The sequence below is a fragment of the Macaca nemestrina genome, chromosome 12, assembly GCF_043159975.1.
Source record: "Macaca nemestrina isolate mMacNem1 chromosome 12, mMacNem.hap1, whole genome shotgun sequence".
In the NCBI taxonomy this organism is placed as follows: domain Eukaryota; kingdom Metazoa; phylum Chordata; class Mammalia; order Primates; family Cercopithecidae; genus Macaca; species Macaca nemestrina.
Window position 1 is genome coordinate 21,596,172 of NC_092136.1, and position 27,176 is coordinate 21,623,347.

A 27,176-nucleotide genomic window follows, 5' to 3' on the forward strand; every position below is an offset into this window, starting at 1 on the left:
GTGGCTTGCGCGTGCCGCCGCCGGGCCGGGTGGGGTCAGTCACCTCCCTCTGCCACCTGGCCTTGGTTCTCCAGTTTTCAAAGGAGGTTAGAGCCACAGAAATTTCTTGGCCAAAGTATGATTGGCTGCGGCCCCCACAAAGCGCTTTTTAGATTCGGGTGTGAGCATCCTTGTGGCCTTTCATCGCAGCTTGTCATTTCTGCCCCTTTTATTTGTAGGGGATTTTCTTTAGCCCTCATAGGTTCTTAGTTGGGGGAGACTCCTGTTACAAAAGACAAATTAACAAGAGAAAAACAAACACATTTACTGACATGTATATTTCATAATAGAAGGGAATGAGTCGCTCTGGAAGAGGTGACTTTGAATTCCATTTTTTATAGCATCTTCAACAAAGAACAGTAATTTTTTTAAGTTACAAGACAAAGAAATAGGACTTCGAGTCTCTCCAGGAGGCAACTTGTGAGACGGCAAAAAACAAAAACAAAACAAAACAAAACAAAACAAAAAAGGCCAGTTAGTCAAGCTTGTTAATGTAAATTCCTCTGATACTATCTCCAGGCTGTAGGGGTCTAAAGTAGTCTTTGTTCTCCCAAGTAGACAGAGGGACAGGATACCTTTTGTCTTTGTAAACCTGTGTCCTACTTTTAGGCAAAGGGCCAGGGTAGAGAGCTTTCCTGAATCTGCTGCTGCTTGTCTTTAGCACAATCCTTCATGTTTTGGGGAGGCATGTCCTGGTCTCCCACATGTGGCTGCAACATTTGTTGAACTCTGGCTAGGCGTTCTGGCCCACGCCTGTAATCCCAACACTTTGAGAGGACAAGGTGGGACCATCCCTTGAACCAAGGAGTTTGAAACCAGCCTAGGCAACATAGGGAGACCGTGTCTCTACCAAAAAAAGGTTTGTGTGTTTTTGTTTTTTTGAGACGGAGGCTCACTCTGTCGTCCAGACTGGAGTGCAGTGGCAGGATCTCTGCTCACTGCAACCCTCGCCTCCTGGGTTCAAACAATTCTTCTGCCTCAGCCTCTGGAGTAGCTGGGACTACAGGCGTGCACCACCACACCTGGCTAATTTTTGTGTTTTTAGCAGAGTCGGAGTTTCACTATATTGGCCAGCTGGTCTTGAACTCCTGACCTCGTGATTCACCCGCTTCGGCCTCCCAAAGTGCTGGGATTGCAGGCGTGAGCCACCACTCTCAGCCAAAAGGTTTTTGTAAATTAGCCAGACATGTGTTTGTGGTTTCAGGTACTTGGGAGGCTGAGGTGCAAGGATCACTTGAGCTCAGAAGGTAGAGGCTGCAGTGAATATGATCATGCCACTGCACTCCCACCTGGGTATTTGCAAACTCTGTCTAAAAACAAAAAACAACAAAAAAATTACATATATATATAATTTTAAAAGTATTTTTCAAACTTTGCCCTAAGATCTACATATTCTGGCAGTGGGTACAGTGGGCACCCAGTCCCAGGTAGCGCTGCAATCTCTGAGGTGCCTTGAATGGGAAAGTCTTCTTTCCCCATGGAAGGATATAAGCAGAATCTCTCAATACAGGTATGGCTGGGAAGGCATGGCTGTCTTCTGGCCATTCCACTTCTTGTCTTCACTTTTACCTTGCCACTAGCTAACACTGTGACCTCGAGAAACTCTCATGACTTTTTTGGCCCTGAATGTTTTCTTCTGTAAGATAAGGAAGTCATCATTTCCCTCTATTTAAATCTTAACTCTATGTAATTCACATCTCAGTGAACGCCTGTTATATGCCAGGTCTCTGTAAAGTGCGAGGATACGGTGATGAGCAAGACAAACCAAAGCCTGCATGACTGATTGGGAAGGCCGACTTACAATGTGGGGACTATTTAAAAAATACTATTTACTGGGTACCATGGAAGCATACAGCAGGGGGATTTAACCCCACCAAACAACAAACACAGGCATTTGTCCTACGTAGAAGACATACACACACATTACATTAAATGTGAATTGTCTAAAGATCAATTAAAAGATCATCAGACTGGATAAAACAGCAAGAATCAAGCATATGGTGTGTGCAGGAGACACACTTTAAATACAAAACCAAATAGTCAAAGGTAAAAATGGGAAAAAAAAATACCAAGCAAATAATAATCATTAAAAAAGCTGTTGTGTTCATATTGGTATCTGACATAGTAGGCTTCAAGACAAAAATGATTAACAAAAATAAAATGGGGCATTTTATAATGATTAATTCATCAGGATGACAATCTTAAAAGTTTATGCTCCTAATAACAAAACTTCAAAATACATGAAGCAGAAACTGACAGAACGAAAAAGAGAAAAGACAAGTTCATAATTATAATTGGAAATTTTTATACCACTCTCTCAGTGATAGAATAAATGGATCAAAAGACACTAAGGATCAGAAGTTTTGGACATTATACAAAAATTTAATCTAATTGACATTTATAGAACACCATCCCCAATGCCACAGAATATACTTTTCAAATGCAAATGAAACATTAAGATAGACCACATGCTATAAACAAATCTGGCCATAAACTGTCTTAATAAGTTGCAAAGGATTGAAACCGTAGAGTACATTCTCTAGTCACAATGAAATTAAAGTAGAAATCATTAACAAAGAAAGCTGAACAATCCCCAAGTATTTGGAAACTAAGTTACATATGCTAAGCAAACCATTAATTTCAAAAAAGATATCACAAGGGAAATTAGAAAATATTTTGAATGATTAAAAACCAGCAGATCAAAGTTTATGGAATGTAGCTAAAATAATGCTAAGTGAGAAATGAATAGCTTGTAATGCATATATTTGAAACCGACTTAAAACAAATGATCTAAGCTTCCACATTAAGAAGCTAGAAGAAAAAGAACAAATTAAATCCAGAGTAAATAGGAAGGAATAAAGAGCAGAAATGAAAGAGAAACAATAGAGAAAAATCAACGAAACCGAAAGTTGGTTCTTTGAAAAGTTCAATACAATTGATAAACACATTGACTGATCCAAAAATTAAGTTCAGCTAAAACCGGGTTCTTGTCACACCACCAGGAAGGATTAGGAACACGGACACATTGAAGGGTGAGGGGAACGGAATTTACTGGGCGAAAAGGAAGAAAGAAAAATACTCTCAGCAGAGCAAGAGGGGTTCCTGCTAACGGGCCCCCAACTCACAGATTGATACCCAGGCCACCACACAGGAATTGCAGAGGCCAGGCTCCTCCCCTCTGAGCATGGCCGCAGCTTCCCTTGGCTCCATCTTGCTCTCCCAGTGCACAGATGGGTTGGAGATTCTCCAGAGACCCTCCCCGTTATCTCCCTCCTGCATGTATCAATTTCATTATCAGGAAAGGAAAAGCAGATAAAACTAAAGGTCCTATATGTATATTAAAAAGGATAACAATATTTATAACCAATTTTATGTCAATAATTAAACTTAGATGAAATAGACAAACTTTATTGAAAGGCACAAATAACCAAATCCGATACAAGAAATAGAAAACTTGAACTGTCACAGAAATTGAATTTATAAGTAAAAGCCGTCCCACAAAAAACAAACACAAAACAAAAAAAAACTCCAGGCCCTTATGGTTTTAAAGCTGAATTCAACCAAACATGTAAAGGTTGAAGAAGTTTTTGGACACAAACTTCTAGAAAATTGAGGAAAGCACAGTTTCACAAACATCTATGAAACCAGTATTAATCATGATATTGAAACTAACAATTGATTACAAATATATATATATAGAATGATGTCTCTCTTGAATGTAAAATTCTTAAAATAGCAAACCAAAGTCAGTGGTATGTAAAAAGACAATGCATTATGACCAAACAGGGTTTATTGCAGAATGTGAAGTTGCTTTAACATTAAGAAATCAATGTAATTTACCACACTGATAAGAGAAAAATCATATCTCTATAGATGCAGATTGAAAACATCTAACAACATTGAACCCTCATACATGGTAAAACTCCCAGCAAACTAGTAATAGAAGGAAACTTTGTTGGATAAGGGGCAGAATGAAAATACAGTAACATACTCAACAGCAGAAGATTGCACTCGATGCTGCTAAGACTGAGAACAAGGCAAGCTGTCCTCTCAACCACTTCTATTCAATATTATACTAGAGTTTTTTTTAAAAAAAAAGAACAGTATCAGTCAGGAGCGGTGGCTCAGCTTGTAATCCCAACACTTTGGGAGGCCGAGGCAGGTGGATCACTTGAGGTCAGGAGTTTGAGACCAGCCCAGCCAACATGGTAAAACCCTGTCTGTACTAAAGATATAAAAATTAGCTGGGCGAGATGGCGCATGCCTGTAGTCCCAGCTGCTCAGGAGGCAGAGGCAGGAGAATCGCTGAACCAGTGGCAGAGGTTGCAGTGAGCTGAGATTGCGCCACTGCACTCCAACCTGGGCGACTGAGACTCTGTCCCAACAACAACAACACAAGCAAACTGACAATGAAGGTAAACAAATTTGGATTCGGAGCAAGTACGGCCACAAATCCAAGTGACTAAAGTCACCAGTTGGTACTGTGAGCTCTTTCTTCATCCATAAAATGGTAGTAGTCCCTTCTCTGCCCACGTCACAGCATCAGTGCTCTGATGTGCAAGGGCTTTGCAGAGAAACTGATGGGTGGTGTGATTTGAACAGCTGAAAACACTAGGAATGGAAATGGACAACCCCAGATGCTAGGGACTGAATGTGTCTCCACAACATTCATATGTGAAATCCTAACCCCCAAGGTGATGGTATCAGAAGGTGAGCCCTTTGAAAGGTGATTAGGTCATGAAGGCGGAGGGAGACCTGTCACCCCTCTGCCACATGAGGTGATACTGGGAAGATGGGACCCTCACCAGATGCCAAATCTGCCAGGGCCTTGAACTTGGCCTTTCCAGCCTTCAGAACTGTGAGAAAGATTTGTTTCTAAGCTATCCACTTTGTGATATTTTCACATCAAAAAGGGACTAAGACACCAAGTTTATCAGACTTTTTTTTTTTTTTTTTTTTTTTTGAGACAGGGTCTTACTCTATTACCAGGCTGGAGTGCAGTGGCACGATCATGGTCCACTGCAGGCTTGACCTCCTGGACTTAAGTGAGCCCCCCAGCTCAGCCTCCTGAATAGCTTGGACTAGAGGCACACATCACCACACCCAGCTAATTTTATTTTTGGTAGAGACAGGGTCTCAGTTGCCCAGGCTGGTCTCGAACACCTGGCCTCAAGCCATTCTCTGGCCTCAGCCTCCCAAAGTGCTGGGATTACAGGCTTGAGCCACCGTACCCAACAAGAGACTTTAAAAGCCTTTTGGGAAGGTAAAAGTAGAGCAAACTCTAGTATTTGGAAGCAGGAATACCTGCAATTATACTCCCACCTGCCTCTTAGTAGGTCATGTGGTAGTAGATGTGATTTCATAAGAATCTTATAGAACATTGTGTCCAACACCTGGAAAATGGCCCATCAGTTAAGGATGACTTCTTTCTTTTTCTTGCCTGCTCTAGACAGTATTCTTTACATGGAACCTGCCTTAGAATTTAAAAATCAAAGAGGACAGAAAATCATCTGGCTTCCAAAGATGATTATGAAGAATATAAGCAAGAAAATAAGATGAGCCTAGAATTTAAAAGTATAGAATTTATTAGGTACTGAATATAAAAATAAACCATCTAAATAGGGGCCCAGAGAACTTCCTTTATTTCTCTAGGTGTCTCTAGGTCTTTCTACCCCAACCCCAATAAAAACATGTTGCATATATAATGGATAGCAAAGACTAAAAAGATGGAAAGCTTCCAAAGACGACAGACACTCAGCTTAAGGAGGGTGACGACTGGGTCAGATGAGATCTTCCTGGAGGAGCCCACCATTTTCTCCATCACAACACTGACAAAAAGACACTCTGGACTTCTGGACCAGAGGCTGACATTAGTGGGTCCCTGAGCAAGTGACGGGCTGGAACTGCTGGTTGGGAGGCAGACGGCCTACTCCCTCATTGCATCCTCCAACTGCTTCACTATCCAAGCCTCCTTCTGCTCCTCCAGCACATCACAGAACCGACGCATGGCTAGAGGGTCCAAATGGGGACAGAGAGCAATAGTGATTTAGTGGGTTTGCAGGTGGGTCCCAGACAGATCCAGGTCATGGTCAACCATAAAAGCCTCTCATTCAGGGATCCTGAACTTCAGCCCTCCCATCTTTGGGATGGGTTTCCAAGTCTACATGTTACATCCCTGATTTCTTTTTGAATATCATTGTTATGTCAGCCTGCGAGACATCTCAATATCTCGTATCAAAGCCTGTACTCTGGGGCTTATGGCCTTGGCCTCATTAGGATTTCTGTTTGCCTCTAGTGTCTCTGCACTCAGCCTATCTTCTGTGCTAGCTCAAAAGAATTCTGCAACAAAACCCTTCATGAAAATGAACGATTCACTGCTATATTCCCAGCAGGTAGAACAGCATCTGGCATGTAGTGGAATGCAATAAATAAATGTTCACACGAATGTCCTATTCTCTATAACCTCAGAGGAGAATCTAAACTCTCTAGTATGGCATACAGGGACTTCCATGGTCACCTGCCTATCCATCTCACTTACTAGCCTGGCAGCCCCACAAGGGCAGAGTACTACTTTTTTTGTTTTTGTTTGTTTGTTTGTGTTTTTTTTTAATGGAGTCTCACTCTGTCGCCCAGGCTGGAGTGCAGTGGTGCAATCTCAGCTTACTGCAACCTCTACCTCCCACGTTCAAGCAATTCTCCTGCCTCAGCATCCCCGAGTAGCTGGGACTACAGGCGCACACCACCATGCCTGGCTAATTTTTTGTATTTTTAGTAGAGACGGGGTTTCACCATGCTGGCCAGGCTGGTCTCGAACTCCTGACCTCGTGATTTGCCTGCCTCGGCCTCCCAAAGTGCTGGGATTACAGGCATAAGACACTGTGCCCGGCCTCAGAATAGTACTCTTTAGCTTGTTGTCCCAATGCCTCACTCAATGGCAGTCACAGAACAGATACCCCAAATGGGTAATGAATGGATAGGTGCTTGCGGTACATATCAGTTCTTGTTTGCAAAAGCACTTAACTAAAGATAGACATGGAAACAGTGAGTAAAGGGCTAGATCTATAGGATGTTTAAGGATGGGGAGAAGATTGAGATATTAAGTTGATGGGGCATCTTTAAAGGACTGGGAGGCCAGCTCCACTCACCCAATTTTAGCCGGGGGAGCTCATCTGCAAAGATGAGGCAGAACCAGCCTGGCTCCTTACACATGTAGGCTTTGCCACGGGATAACAACAGCTTGTTGTCCAGGAAGCGGCAATAGAGGAGCCGTTCTTCTTCAAATGTACAGGGATCCAGGTACTAGGGAGGGCACAGGAACAGAGCTGAGCCCAAGACCCAGCGGGCAGGTCTGCCCAAGAACACCTGTCCTGATTCCCAGAACACACCTTTTTCAAGTTGATCCAGACATAGAGGCCAGAGCTGCTGTTGTGAAAGGGGATCTCCAATGCCTTCAGCTTGGCAGTGATGTACTTGTGAGCTTCCCGGAGCCGGTAGCAATTGGTGGGTAGGTACACTTTGTCAATCCATTCTGGATGGGTAGAGGAAAAACATTGTCATAGATACTACTACAGAAATCTACCGAGAGTTCCTTCCCAAATGCTTCCTTCCTGGGCTTCATGCAAGTTTGTTGTTTTGTTTTGTTTGTTTAGGAGATCGAGACCATCCTGGCTAACATGGTGAAACCCCGTCTCTACTAAAAAAAAAATGCAAAAAATTAGCCGGGCGAGGCGGCAGGCGCCTGTAGTCCCAGCTACTCGGGAGGCTGAGGCAGGAGAATGGCGTGAACCCGGGAGGCGGAGCTTGCAGTGAGCCGAGATCGCGCCATTGCACTCCAGCCTGGGCGACTAAGCGAGACTCTGTCTCAAAAAAATAAATAAATAAATAAATAAATAAAAATTAAAAAAAAAAAAAAACAAAAACAAAAAAAACCCCAGAGTCGCCCTCTGTCACCCAGGCTAGAGTGCAATCTCCACCTCCTTGGCTCAAGCGATTCTCATGTCTCAGCCTCCCAAGTAACTGGGACTACAGGCATACGCCACCACACCCAGCTAATTTTTGTATTTTTAGTAGAGACGGCGTTTCACCATGTTGGCCAGGCTGGTCTCAAACTCCTGGCCTCAAGTGATCCATCTGCCTTGGCCTTCCAAAGTCCTGGGATTTTAGGTGTTAACCACTGCACCCCACAAGCTATTTCTAAGACTAACTCTAGCATATTTGAGCTAATGGTGTCCACACCCAATACACCCACCTCTTATCTAAGGCTCTGGTAAAGACACTGGGCTTCTCAAAGGTCTAGTAGGAAAGTTCTCTGAGTTCACAGCCCTGAGGCAAGGAGTCAATCCCCTAATAGGGGTTGATGCTGCTGTTGTTAACTGGGCAAGCAGCAGGGACTCACAGCTCCTACCACCCGAATTTGAGTCTCATACAATGGAGTTGAAGGAATATATGTGTGCCCGGGGATGCTCTTGGCCAATCGCCCTCAGCATTCATAGAACAGAACCACTTGGGGAACTATTAGAAGCCCTGATGCTCAGACTATATATCTGATATAGCTCAGGCTATATCAGGATCTTTGAAGATGGAACACACATGTCAGTATTTAAGCTCCCTGGGAAACTCCCATGTCCATCCAAGATTGAGGACCAGCGTTCAAGGGGCTGGGATCTGGTTTCTGCCAAGTATCAAAGGTCTTGATATCTATGGAAGCATTCAGTTGGATTGCTCCTGTCTACCTCTCTCCCGTCCCAGACCTGAAAGCAAATTGTTTTCTAAACCAGCAAATATAATGATATTCGTTTGTTTCATTATATCCCAGCTATGAATTAAAACTTCCAGCTTTGTATCTGTTCTATTACAGGGAAGTAAAAAAAATGAGTCTCTAAGCTTGGGCCATGGCTTTAAAGGCGAAAGTCCCTTCTGAGGCCAGCATTCACTTGAGATCCAAGTGAGGGGATGATGAATCCAGGTGCCACAGGCCTAGCCACACCAACTTGCCCAAATGGCAGCTCTCCTTTGGCCACCTTGGAAGATGAAATTATGTTGTATTAGAAGAGTCAGGGTGTTTGTTTTGTTTCTGGTTTTATAATCTTTGTCTAAAGCAAACAGTTTTGGGGACGGAAAATCTACATTCACATAAAGATTAATTTCTGAAGTTCCTACCTTTACAACTTAAACTAGGATTAGCCATCCCACCTCTAGGCAGAACACAAGCTACCAGACATCCAGAAATTAAGCTCATCCTGTGGTTTTTTGTTTTTGTTTTTGTTTTCTGAGACAGAGTTTCACTTTTTCTACCGAGACTGGAGTGCAATGGCACGATCTCAGCTCACTGCGACCTCTGCCTCCTGCATTCAAGAGATTCTCCTGCCTCAGCCCCCAAAGTAGCTGGGATTACAGGCGTGCGCCACCGCGCCTGGCTAATTTTGCATTTTTAGTAGAGACCGAGTTTCACCTTGTTGGCCAGGCTAGTCTCAAACTCCCGACCTCAAGTGATCTGCCCACCTTGGCCTCCCAAAGTGCTGGGATTACACACGTGAGCCACCACACCTGGCCTCATCCTGTGTTTTAAAATAGCACCTCCATCTTCTGTCTATATCCTGCTGTGTTATCTGCCCTATCTTGCCCTCCTTCAAACTTCATGTCTTACCACAGTTAAATCTGAGACAGCACATAGGGTCTCAGTATATTAAGGGCACATCAGAGACCCAAGCAAATCCAAGAACTCCCCATTGCCATGACATCCAGCCAACATGCTGGCCTGTGCTAGAGCTCAGTACCTGTGTTCTGGAGCAGTTGACACAGCTTGTGCTGTGCAATGCCAGAAATACTGTGGAGGTAGCCAAAGGCACTCACAGCAGAGACCACCTCCTTGTTGTGGGTATACAGAGCACCAAAGCGGAAACCAGAGATGCCAAAATCCTAGAGGAAGAAAAGTAGGAACAGGAACAAGTGTTTTGTCTGCCTTCTATTCCCGGTTCCTCCTCCTTCGCTAGCCCAGGAGAGAAAGCAATGGCTCACCTTACTGGTACCCCAGATCACATGGGTCCTGTTGCGATCAGGCAAACTGAAGAAGAAATGGAAAAAATAACTAAGGTTATAGAGAAATAGTTGATGAATATTTGGGGTATACGAGAGGGAAGTGGACTTGAGGTTCTTCCTAGACAGCAGGGCCTATAGGGCCCAACGTTCAAGAAACAGTTGTCCCAGTTAAACCAGGAAGTCAACACAAGGTATCCCTGAAGACCTAGAGGGAACAGAACTGAAGTGCCCACTGAATGAAGTCTAGGGCCTTCAGCCTGACATGTGGCTCTCCTACAGCTTGGCCAAAGCTACCTTCCTGGCAGTTGGCTCTTCAGATGTGGGTCACCATCATTTCTAGAACATGCCTGAATATTTCTTACTGCTCCATCTTTGGTGAAGCTGTTCCTTCTGCCAGGCATTTCATTCCCTTGCTTTGAATGCTGCAATCCCATCTCTAGGGCCAGATACTACCCTTCAGAAGGTTCTGCCTCCTTTTTCTTTCCCTGTGCTCTACTTATCAAGAAGCTCCTACCCTGGCATTTTATGAGACTTTATTTTGACCTTTGACGGTAGACTTTCTACCTTGACCTCAAATTATTGTATACAAAATGGCATATAGACTAGAAGACATTTAGGGGGAAAGATGATGCTTTGATTGCATTCACAGCCCCTGTGAGCAGTTAACTGGCTATGTGCTAGGAACTGAGTTAAGTTCATGTCACATAAACTCACCCTGCAAAACAAGAAGCTTGTGGTTCTCGTTCCCAACTCCAGCTGAGACCAACTCACCTTTTCATGCTCAGAACACTGTGGAATGTGATGGATTCATCAAACACAGACAGCATATAAATCTCATCTATGATCACATGTAGGTTATACCTGTAGATTAGATGAAAGAAGAATAAGGTCTAGCTTATCTCTAGCCTTTTTTCTTAGCATGCTTTTTACAAGCATCTTTGTAATCTTAAGTCATGTCTTTTATAGTGTTCTCTGGGCACAGATCATGCATTCCTACTGCCCCAGCAGCCCATCTGACCCTCCAAGGGGTATAGTAAGGTAGATGGGGTGGTACACCAGAAGGGACCCTTGGACCTAGCTTGGGGGTAATGAGAAGGAACAGGAACCAAAAGACACGTTGAGAACATATTGTCTAACCTTAGCTAACCATTCAACCATCAAGCAGAGACTATGGGAAGAGGTTGGGTAACCCCGATAATTTTTAACTGGTAGAGTCAGGAGCTCCTAACTGCTTATGTGTCTCGTTCATTCTCCCAACAATCGTCACTACTGTCATCTCCATTTCAGATGAAGAAACTAAGGCGGGCTGGCCACCGTAGCTCATGCCTGTAATCCCAGCACTTTGGGAGGCCGAGGCGGGTGGATCATGAGGTCAGGAGTTCAAGACCAGCCTGGACAACATGGTGAAACCCTGTCTCTACTAAAAATACAAAGATTAGCTGGGTGTATTGGTGACAGAGCGTGACTGTCTCAAAAAAAGAAAAAGAAAAAGAAAAAAATAAACTAAGGCTCTTAGCTGTAAAGTCAATTAGCAGGTGCTATAGCTGGGAGGTGAACCCATTCTATCCAATTCTTGCCTACCCCCTCTAGCATTTTTCCTCCTGACCCCAAGCTGCACCATTCATTGGTCTGGGTTAGTCATGAAGTTTGACTAAGTCTGTTTCTTATGGAAAATGGAAGGTTATCTGCCTTAAGTAATAGGACTATTTCAGGACTCCAGAGAAAACTAAGGTTAACTTGCTCTTAGAAAGGAACGTGAAGCTCTGTAGGAACACGTCTTCATCCCACAAGGTCTGAGAGTGTCTTCCTCGGCACTCCAGCCCAAGTGGCTTCCGAAATGGATGCTGGGAGAAAGTACTTAAGCTTAAGTAGAAAAGTAACAAATTATATATTTTTAAGTGACATATTTCTCAGAAAACAAAACTATATTTTGACTGTTATGTAAATGTCAATACATAGGCTGAGGCTAGAAAGGAAATGGCAAAAATTTGAAGTGGTAAGTATGTGATTGCGTTTTCCTTCATTTTAATTTCAGTTAGTTTTATATAACTCTGCAAAGTATGGTGTATAGTGAGAATATTTAGGGTAAATTACTTTTTGAGACAAAGTCTCACTCTGTTGCCTAGGCTAGAGCACGATCTCGGCTCACTGCAACCTCCTCCTCCCCGGCTCAAGCAATTCTCATGTCTCAGCCTCCCAAGTAGCTGGGATTGTAGGTGCCCACCACCATGCCTGGCTAATTTTGTATTTTTAGTGGAGACAAGGTTTCCCTCTGTTGGCCAGGCTGTTCTCAAACTCCTGACCTCAAGTGATCCACTGCCTCGGCGTCCCAAAGTGCTGGGATTACAGGCATGTGCCACTAGATCTGGCTCTTGACTACTTGACTATAAGTGACGGGAATACTTTCAAGGAATTACCTAGTCTCAAGGGGTGGAACTCATACCTCTTGGCAAATTCCAGGTATTTCATTAGCGAGTCTGGGGAGTAGATGTCACCCACAGGATTCTGAGGGTTGATTAGCACAAGGCCTCGGACCTTTTTGCCCTAAGAAAAACCCAAATATAACTGAGTGAATACAAGTCCTTTGCATCTACCCTAAATTCAGGCACCCTAAAAGGCCTAGGTAGGGTCTTGAAGCAGCAACTACTCTACTGCCCAAAGAGGGGGAACAGGAAGGAAGTCTGGGGCTGCTATAACATCCCCATAGGACTCAGGGATCCAGAGGGACACACCCCTGGATCATTCACTGTCTCTTCCAACTAAGGACAGCCCACCAGGTCTTGGTGAACAAGCAGCACCAGAGTTTCAATACTCAAACCCCTTTCAGGACCAGCAGTGGCCATCCTAAAAATATGGTTCCCTCTTTACCTCAAACCTAGCTTCAAGCAGGGCTTCCTCTAACTTGTCCACAGTGAGCTGGAAAGGTTGGGTGTTTGTAACAGTGACCTGGAAGAGAAACATTATGTGAGAAGTGTCTCTTAAAGTCTAAGCCTTGATTCCTCATTCCCATAAGCCCCAGATAATCCTCTGCCTTCATACCAGAGTGCTAGTCCACGTGCCTTCTCCACCCCTACCCAACCACTTAGATGGGTAGAAAGCAAGCCCCTCTACCCCTTTAAGTGTCCCCAGAACAGTCCATTGTCTAGATGTATGGAGCAGGGAAGGGGCCCCATTCAGACCTCACTCTCCAGGTAGACAGGAATCAACTCAACCTTTGCATACAGGCGGGAGCTAAAGGCAAAGCCACCATAGAAGGGAGCAGGGACCAGGAAGGCCTCTGGAAACAGAGAGACAGAGCCATCATTTCAAAGTCTCCCAATCAGAGCCTGTTGCCAGGCTCCCCAAACTAGCAAAGCTGTTGACCAAAAAAAAAAAAAAAAAAAAAAAAAAAGTCAGTTTCACGATCCTTTCTACCTGGGGATTAATGTTCTTAGGTTCAGGTGCTATGAAAGTTATCCATTATTATAGACATCACTGGGGGAAACAAAACTCTAGTTTCTTCTTTGCAGGTATATTAGAGAAGAAGAGGGAAGAATATCATTGAATAACTCAGAATCCAGGGCACAAGTTAAGCAAGGCTCACTAGCAGATGGAGCAATGGTTATTAGGAAAGTCTCAACTGATCCAGGCCAAATATCAGAGGTCAAGGTCCATGTGCAAGGAGGGCTCCTTGTTTGGACCTGGGGATCTCACTTTCTTTTCTTCCCATCCATTTGGCCTTACTGATGAGTTAAGAGAAGCTCCTTTGCATGAAAGGGACTATCTTAACCACTTCTTTTGATGCATCCAGAGCTCTTTAACATTGGAGCCTCTTGCTTAAGCATTGTTACAGGGGAGGTTGAGAACAGTCCACTCAACCTTGTTTGGTCCAGGACTAATTAACCTTTTTCTGAAGAGATAAGAAATCTATATTGTCTGAGCCCATTGCCATGGCTCTCTGTATTGCAGCTGAGCCCAAAAGCCCAGCCATGAACATAGTAGGTAGGCCCCCATCGTCATTCCTGGGGCATACCTCCTTGAGGTCCATCATGTCTCTCTTCCATTAAATGGAGAATCCAAACCCCTTGCTCCCACAGAAATAGGAAGATAACCTAGTCAGTGTGGGAAAAGGCCCACCACTGTGGGGAAAAGGCCTTGAGTCAGGATGCTCTTCTTCCTCAAAGTCCAGTGCCTGTGTGTTCCTACCCATGTTGCTAGTATTTCATTGAGAGGGAAAGCAGAGCCCACTGACTTACCGCCTGGATCACACAGAACCATGGCCAGGGCAGAGAAGACAGAGCAGCAGCCATTTAGAACCACCACCTGAAGACGACACATGAGAGGCAGAAGTCAAAACCAATACCTATGTGAGAAGGGGTAGCCATGCTTTCTCCATCCTCCTGGGCGGAACAGGCACAGGGAACCTCCTCAGCTGGGACACATTGGCCTTCACACTGCCCTGGCCCCTGAGAGTCTCCACTGGTTCTCCTTGTACCCCCTAGAAAGGGCAGAGCATCCTCCAAGAATATAGCCCTCCACCAGGGTGGCAGCAAGGCTGGGAAACTGACTCACGTTTTCTGGATCAAGTTGGGTAGGTGCCCTGCAGTAGTAGGTCAGGAACCGGGCCACTTCTTCCCGCAGGCTGTAAACAGACCCAGAGAGACCTTGTGGTTCCTGAGCCCCTTTCCTCGCTCATGGTCTGGATGGCCATTGTCCAGCCTAATAGGGACCTTTGCTACCCAGTCCAACCTCATATCACAGGGCTACTGACTGAGACCATCAACTCCCCAAGTCACACAGACAATAAGTGAGAGTTGGCACAAGAACTCGGGCCTTTTGAATTATTCCTACTATACCAGGAATAACCCTTCCTACTATACGAGGCTGCCTCCTGATGACGTTTTGCTCTAGGCATTTTCTAGACGTTATCACCCAAAGAGACAGGGAGGTAACCAACCAGGAATTTGGTGCCTTGAATCCTCCTTCTGGATAAGGACAGCTGCCTGTGGGACCAAGAGACCCTAAATCTGAAAGTCACTTACAACGGCTGCCCTCTCCAATCAGGGTACTGCAGCAAGGCGTCCTCAATGCAGTTCATGTCCCTTTCTTGCAACTGTTGACAAATAGAACATGAAAACAGGTAGGCCAGGAAAGTCCAAGAGGCCTCATCCTACTCCTAGTTCATACAAGAGTGTTTGCCCTCCACATACATGACCGCCTAGAAAGGGTATGGGTATACATACTGAGTGCTCCTTTATGAATGGAGGCTACCATCTTGTCATAAATTACACAAGTAGATACCTCACTGGGAAGTATTTGACCCAGAGGTTCCCATAGCAACCTTCCCACCATATACCTAATCAGAGAATACCTCTGGACAGTCAGCAAGGCCAGGAGGTTAAATGTGCTATTCTAGAAGCTATTTCTTCACTCTTCTTCCAAGCTCCTATGTCTCACCCCTGTATCCACCACAGCTGAGGAGCACGCTGGGGGAGGGGGCAGGTCCCAACATAGCCCAGAACATCCTTACTCTTTCAGTCATCAGATCCATGCAGAGCTTGTTCTCACTGGTGCCAAGGTTAATGAAGCCCTGGAGATGGAAGGAATCCAAGATCAGGTCAGTCCTCTTGCTCCACCCTATATAGATCCCTTGAAACACGCTAAGAAATATTCATCTCAGATTAGCTCAAATGGAGGTCTCACTGCCCCCGAGGCAATTCAATCCAAATTTGACAACTTTACACGTTAGGAAAGCTTTCTATGAACCCAAAATAGTACAGCTTGCAAATTTCCCCCTTAGAGCCACATAAATAAGTTATGTCCTATCGACCAGTCATTGAGTTCTTATTATGTGCCAGACACTAGACCAAGTGTTTCATGTGAGTTGTCTCAATTCCTGAGAAGAAGGTTCTATATACTCCAATTTAAAGAGTGAAGTTTAGAAAAGTTGAATAACTTACTAGCCATGTGACCTTGGGTGATAGGTAGAACTCTACCTACCTGACTCCTGACCCTGGACCCTTAATCCCCAAGGCCCCACCTGGCACCTACCTCTGCTACTTCTCCTTACACATTAGGACCTTCGAAGTTATTACGGGAGAATAGAAAGAACAGAAGGGGAAGGTATAGCTAATGTTGCCCTCCACCCTCTGGTTGGAGAGCTACTGCTAAGGACCCCCTTTGCTGGAAGCCTTTCATCAGTTCCCCATCGCCCTTAGGGTAACATGCCTTTTTTTTTTTTTTTTTTTTTTTTTTTTTTTTTTTTTGAGCTAGGGTCCTACTCTGTCCACTCTGTCACCCAGGCTGGAGTGCAGTGGCATGATCTCAGCTCACTGCAACCTCCACCCACCGGGGTCAAGTGATCCTCCCACCTCAGCTTCCCAGATAGTTGGGGCTCTAGGTGTGTGCCACCACGCCTAGCTAGTTTTTGTATTTTTTGTAGAGATGAGGTTTCACCATGTTGCCCAGGCTCGTCTCGAATTCCTGGACTTGAGCAATCCACCAACCTTGGCCTCCCAAAGTGCTGGGATTACAGGTGTGAGCCACCACGCCCGGTCCCTTAGGGTAACATCTTAACATCTCCCATCTACCTCTGTTCACACCTCCTGCCACAGTACCAGTGGTCCCTACTCTGGCCACTGGACCTCCTTTCCCAATCACTCCTAGCCCTTCACATCTTGAAGGTTTTACCTGTGCTGTTCCTCCTGCCTGGAGGGTCATTGCCATGACCATCGCCACATGGCTGGCAGATTCAGCCTTTTTTTTTTTTTTTTTTTTTTTTTTTTTGAGACGGAGTCTGGCTCTGTCACCCAGGCTGGAGTGCAGTGGCGCGATCTCGGCTCACTGCAAGCTCCGCCTCCCGGGTTCACGCCATTCTCCTGCCTCAGCCTCCCGAGTAGCTGGGACTACAGGCGCCCGCCACCTCGCCCGGCTAGTTTTTTGTATTTTTTAGTAGAGACGGGGTTTCACCGTGTTAGCCAGGATGGTCTCGATCTCCTGACCTCGTGATCCGCCCGTCTCAGCCTCCCAAAGTGCTGGGATTACAGGCTTGAGCCACCGCGCCCGGCCAGATTCAGCCTTTAAAACATCTTCCCAGACCACCTGAAGTGGGCATCCTTTCGTGCTCTTGGGAAGATTTTTTGTTTTTTTGTTTTTTTTTTTTTTTGAGACAGAGTCTCGCTCTGTCGCCCAGGCTGGAGTGCAGTGGCCAGATCTCAGCTCACTGCAAGCTCCACCTCCCAGGTTTACACCATTCTCCTGCCTCAGCCTCCCGAGTAGCTGGGACTACAGGTGCCCGCCACCTCGCCCGGCTAGTTTTTTTGTATCTTTTTTAGTAGAGACGGGGTTTCACCGTGTTAGCCAGGATGGTCTCGATCTCCTGACCTCGCGATCCGCCTGTCTCGGCCTCCCAAAGTGCTAGGATTACAGGCTTGAGCCACCGCGCCCGGCCTTGGGAAGATTATTAATGTCTGTGCCCCAGTTGCTGACTCCATTCATCACTATACTAAGTTCTATAATGGCAGGCTTATTTGCCCCTGTGACCACAGGGGCCAACTCCTAATAATTAAGAGCTGGGATTTAGGGAGAGGGAAGGATTTGGGGGTGGAGGGAGTTTTCCAACTTTCTGGGGCATTGTCACTTTATTTCTGCAATTACTCCCTTATCTTCAAGATGACAAGAGTGCCCATTTCATAAGGCTATAAAGAATGAGAGCACATACAACACTTGGCCCAGGACTCAGTAAATCCAAGTGACTGGAGCCCGTGAGGATGCTGCCCACCCCCCACCCCAAATTCTCACCAAGGTGTTCTTGTCCTTATGATATTTATCTTTTTGGTAGGCATTGTAGTCCTGGAAGCTTGACTGATAGAAGACAGAGATGTCAATCCCACGGTTGGATAGGTCACGACTGACAAAGGCAGCTTCACAGTCACTCAGTTGGGGAACTGGATCAGGCTGTCCAGACAGTTGGGCCCTCTCCCCATATCTGACATCACCCCTAGAGTCCTCAGAAGGAAGAGGCACTTGGAGCTCCAGGTCACTTGCAGCCTCAGACTGTAGGAGGTTGATCATCCGGCATATTAAGCAACTCAGAAGGGCTTCCTTCTCACGGATGGCCTGTGTGTGCTTCCTTTCCTCCAGTGACAGGCCCTGTCTGCTCGTCAGCTGCACGAAGTGCTCCCTCATGGCCTGCCGCAAGTGCAGTGTTATCTCCAGCAGCTGGGGATAGATGCTGTGGTCTCTGGGGACCTGGTCTCTCCTCTGGCCGGAGGGCACAGGAAGGGTGTCTGACCAATGACTCATACTCCAGGTATCTTTACTGGCCTCTGCAGGCTGCCTGGCACCTACAGAGAAAGAGACCATTGACATTGGAACAAAGGAGGATCTCCTGGACCCTCAGTTCCAGGAACGGATGGAGACAGAACAGATCTCAAACTGGTTCTTCTTACTTCCATACCTTGGTTATATGACCAAGAGATTGGTTCATGAAGAGTTACCTACTCATTAGGGCAATGAGTACATGGCCCCCAGCCTAGACACTGAGTGCTCTACTTCAATGGCATTCAATAGAATGTGTTCTGAGGAAGAGCAGGGGATATGAACAAGGAGGTTCTGGATTCTCCACCCTGTTCTTCAACCTGAGCAGTTCCTGCTTTGTTTGGTTAAATAGGAAAAAAGGGTTTCTACTGCTCAAAAACAATCACCATCACTACCCACTGAGTAAAACATTCTGCTAGAATAAACTAAATGCCTGAGGGCCAAATCTGGCCTGCCACTTATTTTTGTAGATAGTTTTATTGAAACACAGCCCCATTCATTTATTTATGTCTTGATTATGGCTGCTCTCGTATTACAATGGCAGAGTTTAATAGTCATGACAGAGACCACGTGACAGAGACCATATGGTCCACGGAGCCTAAAATATTAACTGTCTGGTCCTTTACAGAAAAGGTTTGCCAAGCCCTGTTCAAGAACATCAGCCCTGCTTTTTGCCTGTTGTTCTCCAGGTTGGCCATACCAGATACTCAAAGCCTTTAGATTCCTCAGTTTCTCTATCCTCACTTGGCTTCCTGCAAATGCCTTCCACCTACTCACTGTGACAGCTGCCTTAGGCTTCCATCACTTGTAACTATGGGCTAGGTACATGGCTCTCAAACTTTGAAATCCATTACCAAGTCCTTCAGTAATCACCTGGAGGGCATGGTAGGAAACAGATGGTGAGACCTCACCCCTGAATTTTGAGTCAGTGTGTCTGGGGTGAGACCTGCGAATCCTCATTTCTAGCAAGTTCCTGGGACTATACTTAGCAAATTTTCCTTTTTTCTTTCTTTTTTTTTTTTTTTGGAGGGACTGGCTCTTGCTCTGTCACTCAGACTGAAGTGCAGTGGCACGATTATGGCTTATTGCAACATACTTCCAACGATTAGGATTAGCCTTACTTCTGAAAACAAGTTAAATACTGAACAAGACCAAAAAATACCTCCTTAAAGCCTCAAAGAATCAGTAAATCAGATAGCAAGATCCCAGGAGGTAGGAAAGCTTGAGGCCAACACCTGCCGCTACTTCTTTAAAACAATCCTCATATCCCAAGACACCAAGACCCTTTTTTCTAAAAATCTACATCTATGCCCATTCTACCAAATGCTACAATTCCAAGTTTTTCCCCCTAAGTAACACCCACTACACACACACAAACAAAAAAAACCTCGTTGCTTCTTTTATAAATTTATGGCACCAGTACTTCAGAGTACCAAACACTCTGTCCAACTTCTTCAAACCATGTTCAGTTTGCCTGTGATGTTCCCATTGCAACCTATACCTCCCCCTTAATGACATTTAATATTGTTACTTGTTCAGTGTCTGCCCAGGTCAGCCTTCATTTTTACGTTCTTAGCACAGTACCTTGGCACATAGGCAACTAACATAGTTAATGAGTAGGAGAGGCATAACCACAAGGATGTTGCCAAGTCAGGGCAGCGATGAGCCATAAATGAAGACTTTGGCCATGGGAGGTGAAGCAATAGACAGAGAAAGTCAGATAACAAAGCTGTGTCAAGTCTTGACTTAGGATCCCAACCTTTCATCAGTGATGCAAAAACTTTATTCAGTGTTAGGAACATACTGATGCGAAAGAAATTGAATATGACTGTTTATGCCTAGATAAACCCTCTCTTCCACAAGCAAGAGCTTTGCTCTGGCCCAAATTCCCTGTCCTAGAAGAGATTCATTTTAATGGGGCTCTCAACTCTGTAGGTGAGTCACACTATCTTTCCAAACACTTGATTATCATAAAGCATTTCAAGGGCCAGGCGAGATTCCTTTGGTTTTGCCTTCCAAAAGGTGGTGCCTATCATCCCTGTTGGTCCTGCGGAGTGCTAGTGGAAACAGCCAAGATTGGGTGGTAACCTCCCTCCAATGAACAAGAAGCTACTGTCACCGGGCATCTTCTTTGTTCTCCCAGGAGTGGGAGAGTATCTTTGTATCTTTGTCCTGTGTCACCATAACAACAAAGTCAAAGATGGGACAGCTCTTTGGACAGCTCTGTAACATCAGCCAGCTCAGCCCATGGTCCCAGAATTTTAGTTATTCCAGTTAAGTTAAATTAGGGGCTCTTAGACTTCTTGCCATGGAAGTCCTTGCTGTTAACAAAGTCCCACTAGTCTGCCCCATATACCGAACACTCAGCCAGGGACTCCAGGCACATAGGAAATGGGGACCAGAATGGGACAGGGAAGCTGAAGGCCAGTGTGGCCTAGTAGGCAAATGGAGGAGGAAACTTGTTTAAAGTAGTTAGAATGAGAACCTCCCAGGGCAGATTTACATAGCAGAACTTGGGGGCCAAGGCAGTTAACTGAAAGAAACGCATTTTTCCTGGTAAAAATGTTTTGGTTTTTTTTTTTTTTGGCGGTGTGGTTGGGGGTTGTTTATTTTTGAGACAGAATCTCACTCTCTCGCCCAGGCTGGAGTATATTGGTGCAATCATGGCTCACTGCAACCTCTGGCTCCTGGGCTCCAGCGTTCCTCCCACCTCAGCCTCCTGAGTAGCTGGGACTACAGGTGCATTCCACTACACCCAGCCAATTTTTGTGTATCTTTTGTAGAGATGGGGTTTCATCATGTTGCCCAGGTTGGTCTCAAATTCCTGGGCTCAAGTGATCCTCCCGCCTCAGCCTCCCTAAGTGCTAGGATTGTAGGCACAAGCCACCATGCCTGGCCCCAAGATGTATTCTCTGATAACAAAGTGAGTATGCAGCAAGGCCAGGAGTAAACCTAGAAGCTGGACTTCTGCCAAGACTCATCTTTCTATGGGAAAAGTCTGTTGTAAATGATACCATTCCACAAAGGCAACAATGCCCCTATACCTCAGCCCTGAGTTGTCTGGTACCGGGGGTATACCAATCCTCTCCTCAAGTCTTCTTGGCTATACCATTGGTTTCAATATTCCTCAGCCTCCCACTATCTACCTTTCAATTCACTCAGGGGCTTTCTATAGCAGCTAGAACCAGTATCCCAGGATCAGCCTGGTGGATGCTAGCAGCCTTTTGACAAGAGCTGAAAGACAGATCTTGAACAGCAGAAGTTGGGAAGGGGAAGTGAATGTGGGAAATGAAGTGAGAACAGGCTGGCAGTTCACTTTTGATACCAGCACATGGCTATACCATTTACACAAGGATACTTCTAGTATCACTTTTTCTAGTGCCCTACAAGCCCTTATAACTCTGCCTTGGTCCTCTAGCCTTCCTTCTTCTTGCCATACACCAGCCTCCTCTGGTGTCTCAGTACTCTCACCTAATTCAGGTTCTTCCTTTTGGGTATGGCAAGTATGATAGGGATTACAGAATCCTCTTCATGTGCATGTAGGGGGAAGCAAGGTATTTGGGGATATAGATCCCTAGATACAGGGTCCAAAATTGAAAGCTCACATAGAAGTACCCTTGACAGGCCTAGGCTCTGTTCTATAATTGCTGCTCACTAATTGTAGGATGTTGGAAAAATTACTTCCCCTGTCTGGGCATCAGTTTCTCCGTATGTAAGATGAGAAGAATGTGATGAAACTGAAGCCCAGTGAAGATAAGTACCTTCTAGGGTCTCACATTAGAGCCAGGATTTAAACACAAGCCTCCCATTTTAGCCCTAGGAAGCAGAGTGAACTAGTAGAAAACCAGTCCTTGCATGAACTCCAGCCTGGCTTCATGTCACATAATACCCAGAAAGCCTCAAGTTCTGAGATTGGGTTAAGTCATACTGTATTTTGGTGACTCAAAATTCCTGGTAGAAGTGAGCAAATACTCTGGAAGCTGTTACCATAGAGTACATTGCTCAAAGAATTTTTAAAATATTGTGTCCACATGAAAAAATGCTCATCATCACTGGCCATCAGAGAAATGCAAATCAAAACCACAATGAGATACCATCTCACACCAGTTAGAATGGCGATCATTAAAAAGTCAGGAAACAACAGGTGCTGGAGAGGATGTGGAGAAATAGGAACACTTTTACACTGTTGGTGGGATTGTAAACTAGTTCAACCATTATGGAAAACAGTATGGCGATTCCTCAAGGATCTAGAACTAGATGTACCATATGACCCAGCCATCCCATTACTGGGTATATACCCAAAGGATTATAAATTATGCTGCTATAAAGACACATGCACACGTATGTTTATTGCAGCACTATTCACAATAGCAAAGACTTGGAATCAACCCAAATGTCCATCAGTGACAGATTGGATTAAGAAAATGTGGCACATATACACCATGGAATACTATGCAGCCATCAAAAAGGATGAGTTTGCGTCCTTTGTAGGGACATGGATGCAGCTGGAAACCATCATTCTTAGCAAACTATCACAAGAACAGAAAACCAAACACCGCATGTTCTCACTCATAGGTGGGAACTGAACAATGAGATCACTTGGACTCAGGAAGGGGAACATCACACACAGGGGCCTATCATGGGGAGGGGGGAGGGGGGAGGGATTGCATTGGGAGTTATACCTGATGTAAATGATGAGTTGATGGGTGCAGCACACCAACATGGCACAAGTATACATATGTAACAAACCTGCACGTTATGCACATGTACCCTACAACTTAAAGTACAATAATAATAAATAAATTTAAAAAAATAAAATAAAATAAAATAAAATAAAATATTGTGTCCAGCATATAGAAAATCAGGTACACGAATAAACAGCATGACCTAAAACCACCAGCACAGACAAGAGAAAGACCAACTGGTCTCCAGCTATTGGGAGTAGATAAAATAATTGCTTTACTGTTGAAGGAGATAAAATCCAAGTTTAAAAATTGAAAGAAAATTAAGATTTATTAAAATAACAGATTTGAAAGAAAACAGGAGATCCCCAGAGGTTAAAATATAAGGACCAAAAATTTAAAACCTCTAAAGATAAAATTACCAACCTGGAAGGAGAGGCTGAAGAAACTTTCTGGAATGAGGCATGAAGACAAGAGAAAGAAAGAGAATATGAAAAAATCTAATACACACACATATATGTATTTATTTGGAGTCCCAAAAGAAGAGGAAATGGGGCCAAAACCATTTGAATAACATGTATCTTCAGTGCTAGATAGCTAGACATCAAAGCATGGATTCAAGAAGCCCAAATGCTAACTAGGATAAGGAAATCTACACTTATGTTGAAACTACAAAAAACAAGACAAAGATAACATCTCAAAAGGAGTCCAGGAAAAAAAAAATGTACCTTTCAAGGAACAACAGATCAAAAGCTAACTTCATCAGTAGTAGAAACCTGAAGACAGTGGGATGTCATTTTCAATGTACTGAAAGAAAATAAGTCCACTTAGAATCTTGTGACCATCACAGGATCCATATTTCCACAGGCAGTACCAATTCCTCAGAACAGTGGTTGCCACGGGAGAGGTGTAAGAAACTGACTGCACTGGGGCCCAAGGAACTTTTCTAGGGAAATGGAGGTGATCTCTATTTGATGGAGTGTTAGGTAGATGGCGATAGCCATTTGTCCAAGCTCAAATGGTACACTTATGAATCTTATTAGACTTAAATAGATTTAAAATGTAGCTATAATGAACTAAGTCTCTGCTAGAATATAGTCAAATACGTTTATTTTTGAGACAGGGTCTTGCTCTGTCACTGAGACTGGAGTGCAATGGTGCAATCACAGCTCACTGCAGCTTCAACTTCCCAGACTCAAGCAATCCTCCCACCTCAGCCTCCCAAGTAGCTGGTATCACAGACACACACCACCATGCCCAGCTAATTTTGTTGGATTTTTTGTAGAGACCAGGTCTCACCTTGTTGCCCAGGCTGGTTTCAATCTCCTGGGCTCAAGTGATTTGCCCACCTCAGTCTCCCAAAGTGCTAGGATAACAGGTGTGAGCCACTGCACCCAGTCAACAACTTTATTTTAAATGCTAGCCTTTCCAGTGGAAAGACCAGGATGGGGTTGGGTGCAAGATTTACACAGGATATTTGCATAACTATTTTATAGTAGAAAAAAGTGAACTAGTTCCAAAAAAGACAAGCTAATCAAATAAAGAGAGAGAGAGAGAGAAAAAAAAAAGGAAGGCTAGGCATAGCAGCTCACACTTGTAATCCAAACATTTGGGAGGCTGAGGCAAGAGAATGCCTTGAGGCCAGGAGTTGGAAACCAGCCTCATCAACATAGTGAGATCTCATCTCTACCAAAAAAATAAAATAAAATAAAAATAACAGGAGAAAGCACGTACAGAGAAATAAGGACTAAAGACTATTTTGAATCGTTCTATGGCTACACTTCAATCTGGATGAAGTGGACAATTTAGTATAAAAACTGAATTTATTAGTCCTAATACCAGAAGAGAAAAAATCTAAACAAATCAGTTCCCATAGAAGTTAGAAAAGAGCTAACTCCCTAAGCAAGTATCTGGCCCAGACTGTCTCACAGGTGAATTCTATCATATATTTAAAGGAGTATATTACTCCAACGCTATTTAGATTATTTTAGAGAAGAAAAACCCCACATTTTCTAGTCAAATAAATAGTGATAAAGATTTGATGAAGTTTAATGAAGAACTACAGATGAATTTCACCTATGAGTAGATTATCAATGTCTTAAAAACTGAATAGCATTCAGCAAACGGAATCCAACGGCACCATAAAATAACCTTATGACCAAGTGGGGTTATATGCGAATGTAAGACTAGTTTAATACTATTATTTATATCAACTTTTCATTAATAGATCCTAGGGAGTTTTTTAAAAAAATCAATTATATCTATAGATGCTAAAAAGACACCTGACAAAATTCAGCACCCATTCTTTATTTGGACAACGTATTAAAATGAATGGTACCTATTTAACATGAAACATCTCTCAGCTAAAAAGCCAGCCTCCTACACAATTGGGAAACAATGGAAGGATTCTCATAAACAAGGTAAGGCCTACCTATTGTCTCTGCTAAATATCTAACATTGTACCAGCAGTTTCAGCCAAGAATATTAGCCAAGGTAAGAAATTTGACTCAGAAAAGGGAATTTGAACTATCACTATCTACAGACTACTACTATACATCTGGGAAACACAAGAGAATTAATGGAAGATCTACAAGAGTTTAACATAGTTGTAGAATAGGGGCCCATCTCATGTTTTTATAAAGTTGTATTGGAACACAGCTATGCCTATGTTGCATACACACGTAGGTCAGACTTTGGTAGTAAACATTAGACTAGCATTTTCAACCTATCCTAGAGGTTCAGACATAAGGACCAAAAATGGAAAACCTCAACAAAAGGGTTTATCAGGCAATTAGATATAGCTAAAAAGAAAATTAGTAACCTGGAAGAAAAGGCTGTGTCACTTAGCTAATGAGTGAACCTAATGACCACCTAGCAGCCCCATTCAAGTAGTTAACCCTAACAACTGCTGTAAGGTAAGAATTATCCCCAACCTTCAGATGACGTGGTTAAGGATATAATTCATTAAAGTCCATTGAATTTAGCAAGGTCCCCAGATATGACCTAAATGATTATGAATGATGTAAACTATTCGTGGGGGACATCGAATTCTCTGAACCACAATATTACCAAAGACAGCTAAAATATTATTTGAGCACTGCCTCAAGTCAGGCCCTGATCTAGGTTCCTTATGTATGTTATGTTATTTAATTCTCAAAACAGTTCTATTAGGAGGGTACCATCATTAGACTCACTTTACAGGTGAGAAAACAGAGGCTCAATGAATCACACAAGATGGCACAAGTAGGACGTCGAAAGGGGAGCTTCAAACCCAAGGTGGTGAACCTCAGGCCCCATTGCCCTTATAAACATCCCTCCTTAAGACCTCCCCTGGAAGAGTGCACATACTCTCAAAGCTTGGCATTCACTTTTGGGGATCTATGAGCCACCTAAGTCCATCAGGGACCCCACCTCACTGGAGGCCCAGGAGCCCCAGGCATCACTGGGTCCAAAGCACCTCTCTCACTCTACATCCCACAGCTCACACTACCTTGCCACCAGCACTTACCTCTGTATCTCTTTTCACTCATCCTTTCTCCGGCCTAAAACCTGACTGAGCAAACTATCCTTGACTGTCAGTGCTCAGGGACCTGCTCTGCTATGCTGCTCCTCACTGAATGTGGTTACCACTGTGGCCTGCACGTTCTGCTTTTAGGCACAAGGTGGCTTTAGAGGTAATAATAAGATCCACCTTTTTACATCCAGGGCAATCTTCCCCAGGAGCTCCCTATTACCTAAAGTGGGCTTTCTTTGCCCCATTACAGAGAAAAGGCTTTGCAACGCCCACCCAGGGAGAACCACTCATTGAAGCCTTGGTTCTCAAACTTTGGAGGATATTGGCATCACCTGGAGAACTAATGAAGCACTACAGAACCAGGCTTTTTGAAGTAGGCTAGGCCTGGGCCTATGTACTTGATCAAGACCACCAGGTGATTCTAATACTTACCAACTACTAAGAACTACTAGAGCAAGGGACTTCCAATTAAAACACAAATGAGCTACTAACTTTTCCCCATATCTGGGGAGGTCATGATTTGAGAACAAGCTGAAGTGGGTTAACCCAGGGCAGAAAAGACAACTTGGTAAGAAAGCTCAGGAAGGAGACCCAGGAGGGCTGGA

At 44.2% G+C, this 27,176-nt stretch overlaps 1 protein-coding gene across 2 annotated transcripts; it reads right to left on the reverse strand.

The window, feature by feature from the left end:
* LOC105471613 (1-aminocyclopropane-1-carboxylate synthase homolog (inactive) like) lies at positions 1-26,728 on the reverse strand. Of its 2 annotated transcripts, none has more exons than XM_011724168.3 (15): positions 26,566-26,728; positions 17,857-18,401; positions 15,587-15,646; positions 15,099-15,169; positions 14,629-14,698; positions 14,313-14,379; positions 13,257-13,354; positions 12,946-13,023; positions 12,521-12,621; positions 10,849-10,938; positions 10,057-10,102; positions 9,816-9,957; positions 7,425-7,567; positions 7,185-7,338; positions 1-262 (listed from the first exon to the last, which is right to left on the reverse strand). In XM_011724168.3, the coding sequence occupies exons 1-15, from the start codon at positions 26,585-26,587 to the stop codon at positions 246-248; spliced, it is 1,704 nt and encodes a 567-aa protein (XP_011722470.1). In that variant the 5' UTR covers positions 26,588-26,728; the 3' UTR covers positions 1-245. The 2 variants fall into 2 exon arrangements, with proteins under 2 accessions (XP_011722470.1, XP_011722468.1); XM_011724166.3 differs by lacking the exon at positions 1-262 and adding an exon at positions 5,546-6,048.
* Between the last annotated feature and the right edge of the window lie 448 nt (positions 26,729-27,176).

Excerpts from the sequence above, each read along its gene's own strand:
- LOC105471613 (XM_011724166.3), bottom strand. The coding sequence starts at position 26,587 with ATGAGTGAAAAGAGATACAGAG. Across the intron at positions 13,024-13,256 it reads CTGTCTACCTGGAGAGTGAG|GTCACTGTTACAAACACCCA; the intron begins GTCTGAATGGGG and ends TTTCTCTTCCAG. Across the intron at positions 10,939-12,520 it reads TACCTGGAATTTGCCAAGAG|GTATAACCTACATGTGATCA; the intron begins GTATGAGTTCCA and ends TCTAATCTACAG.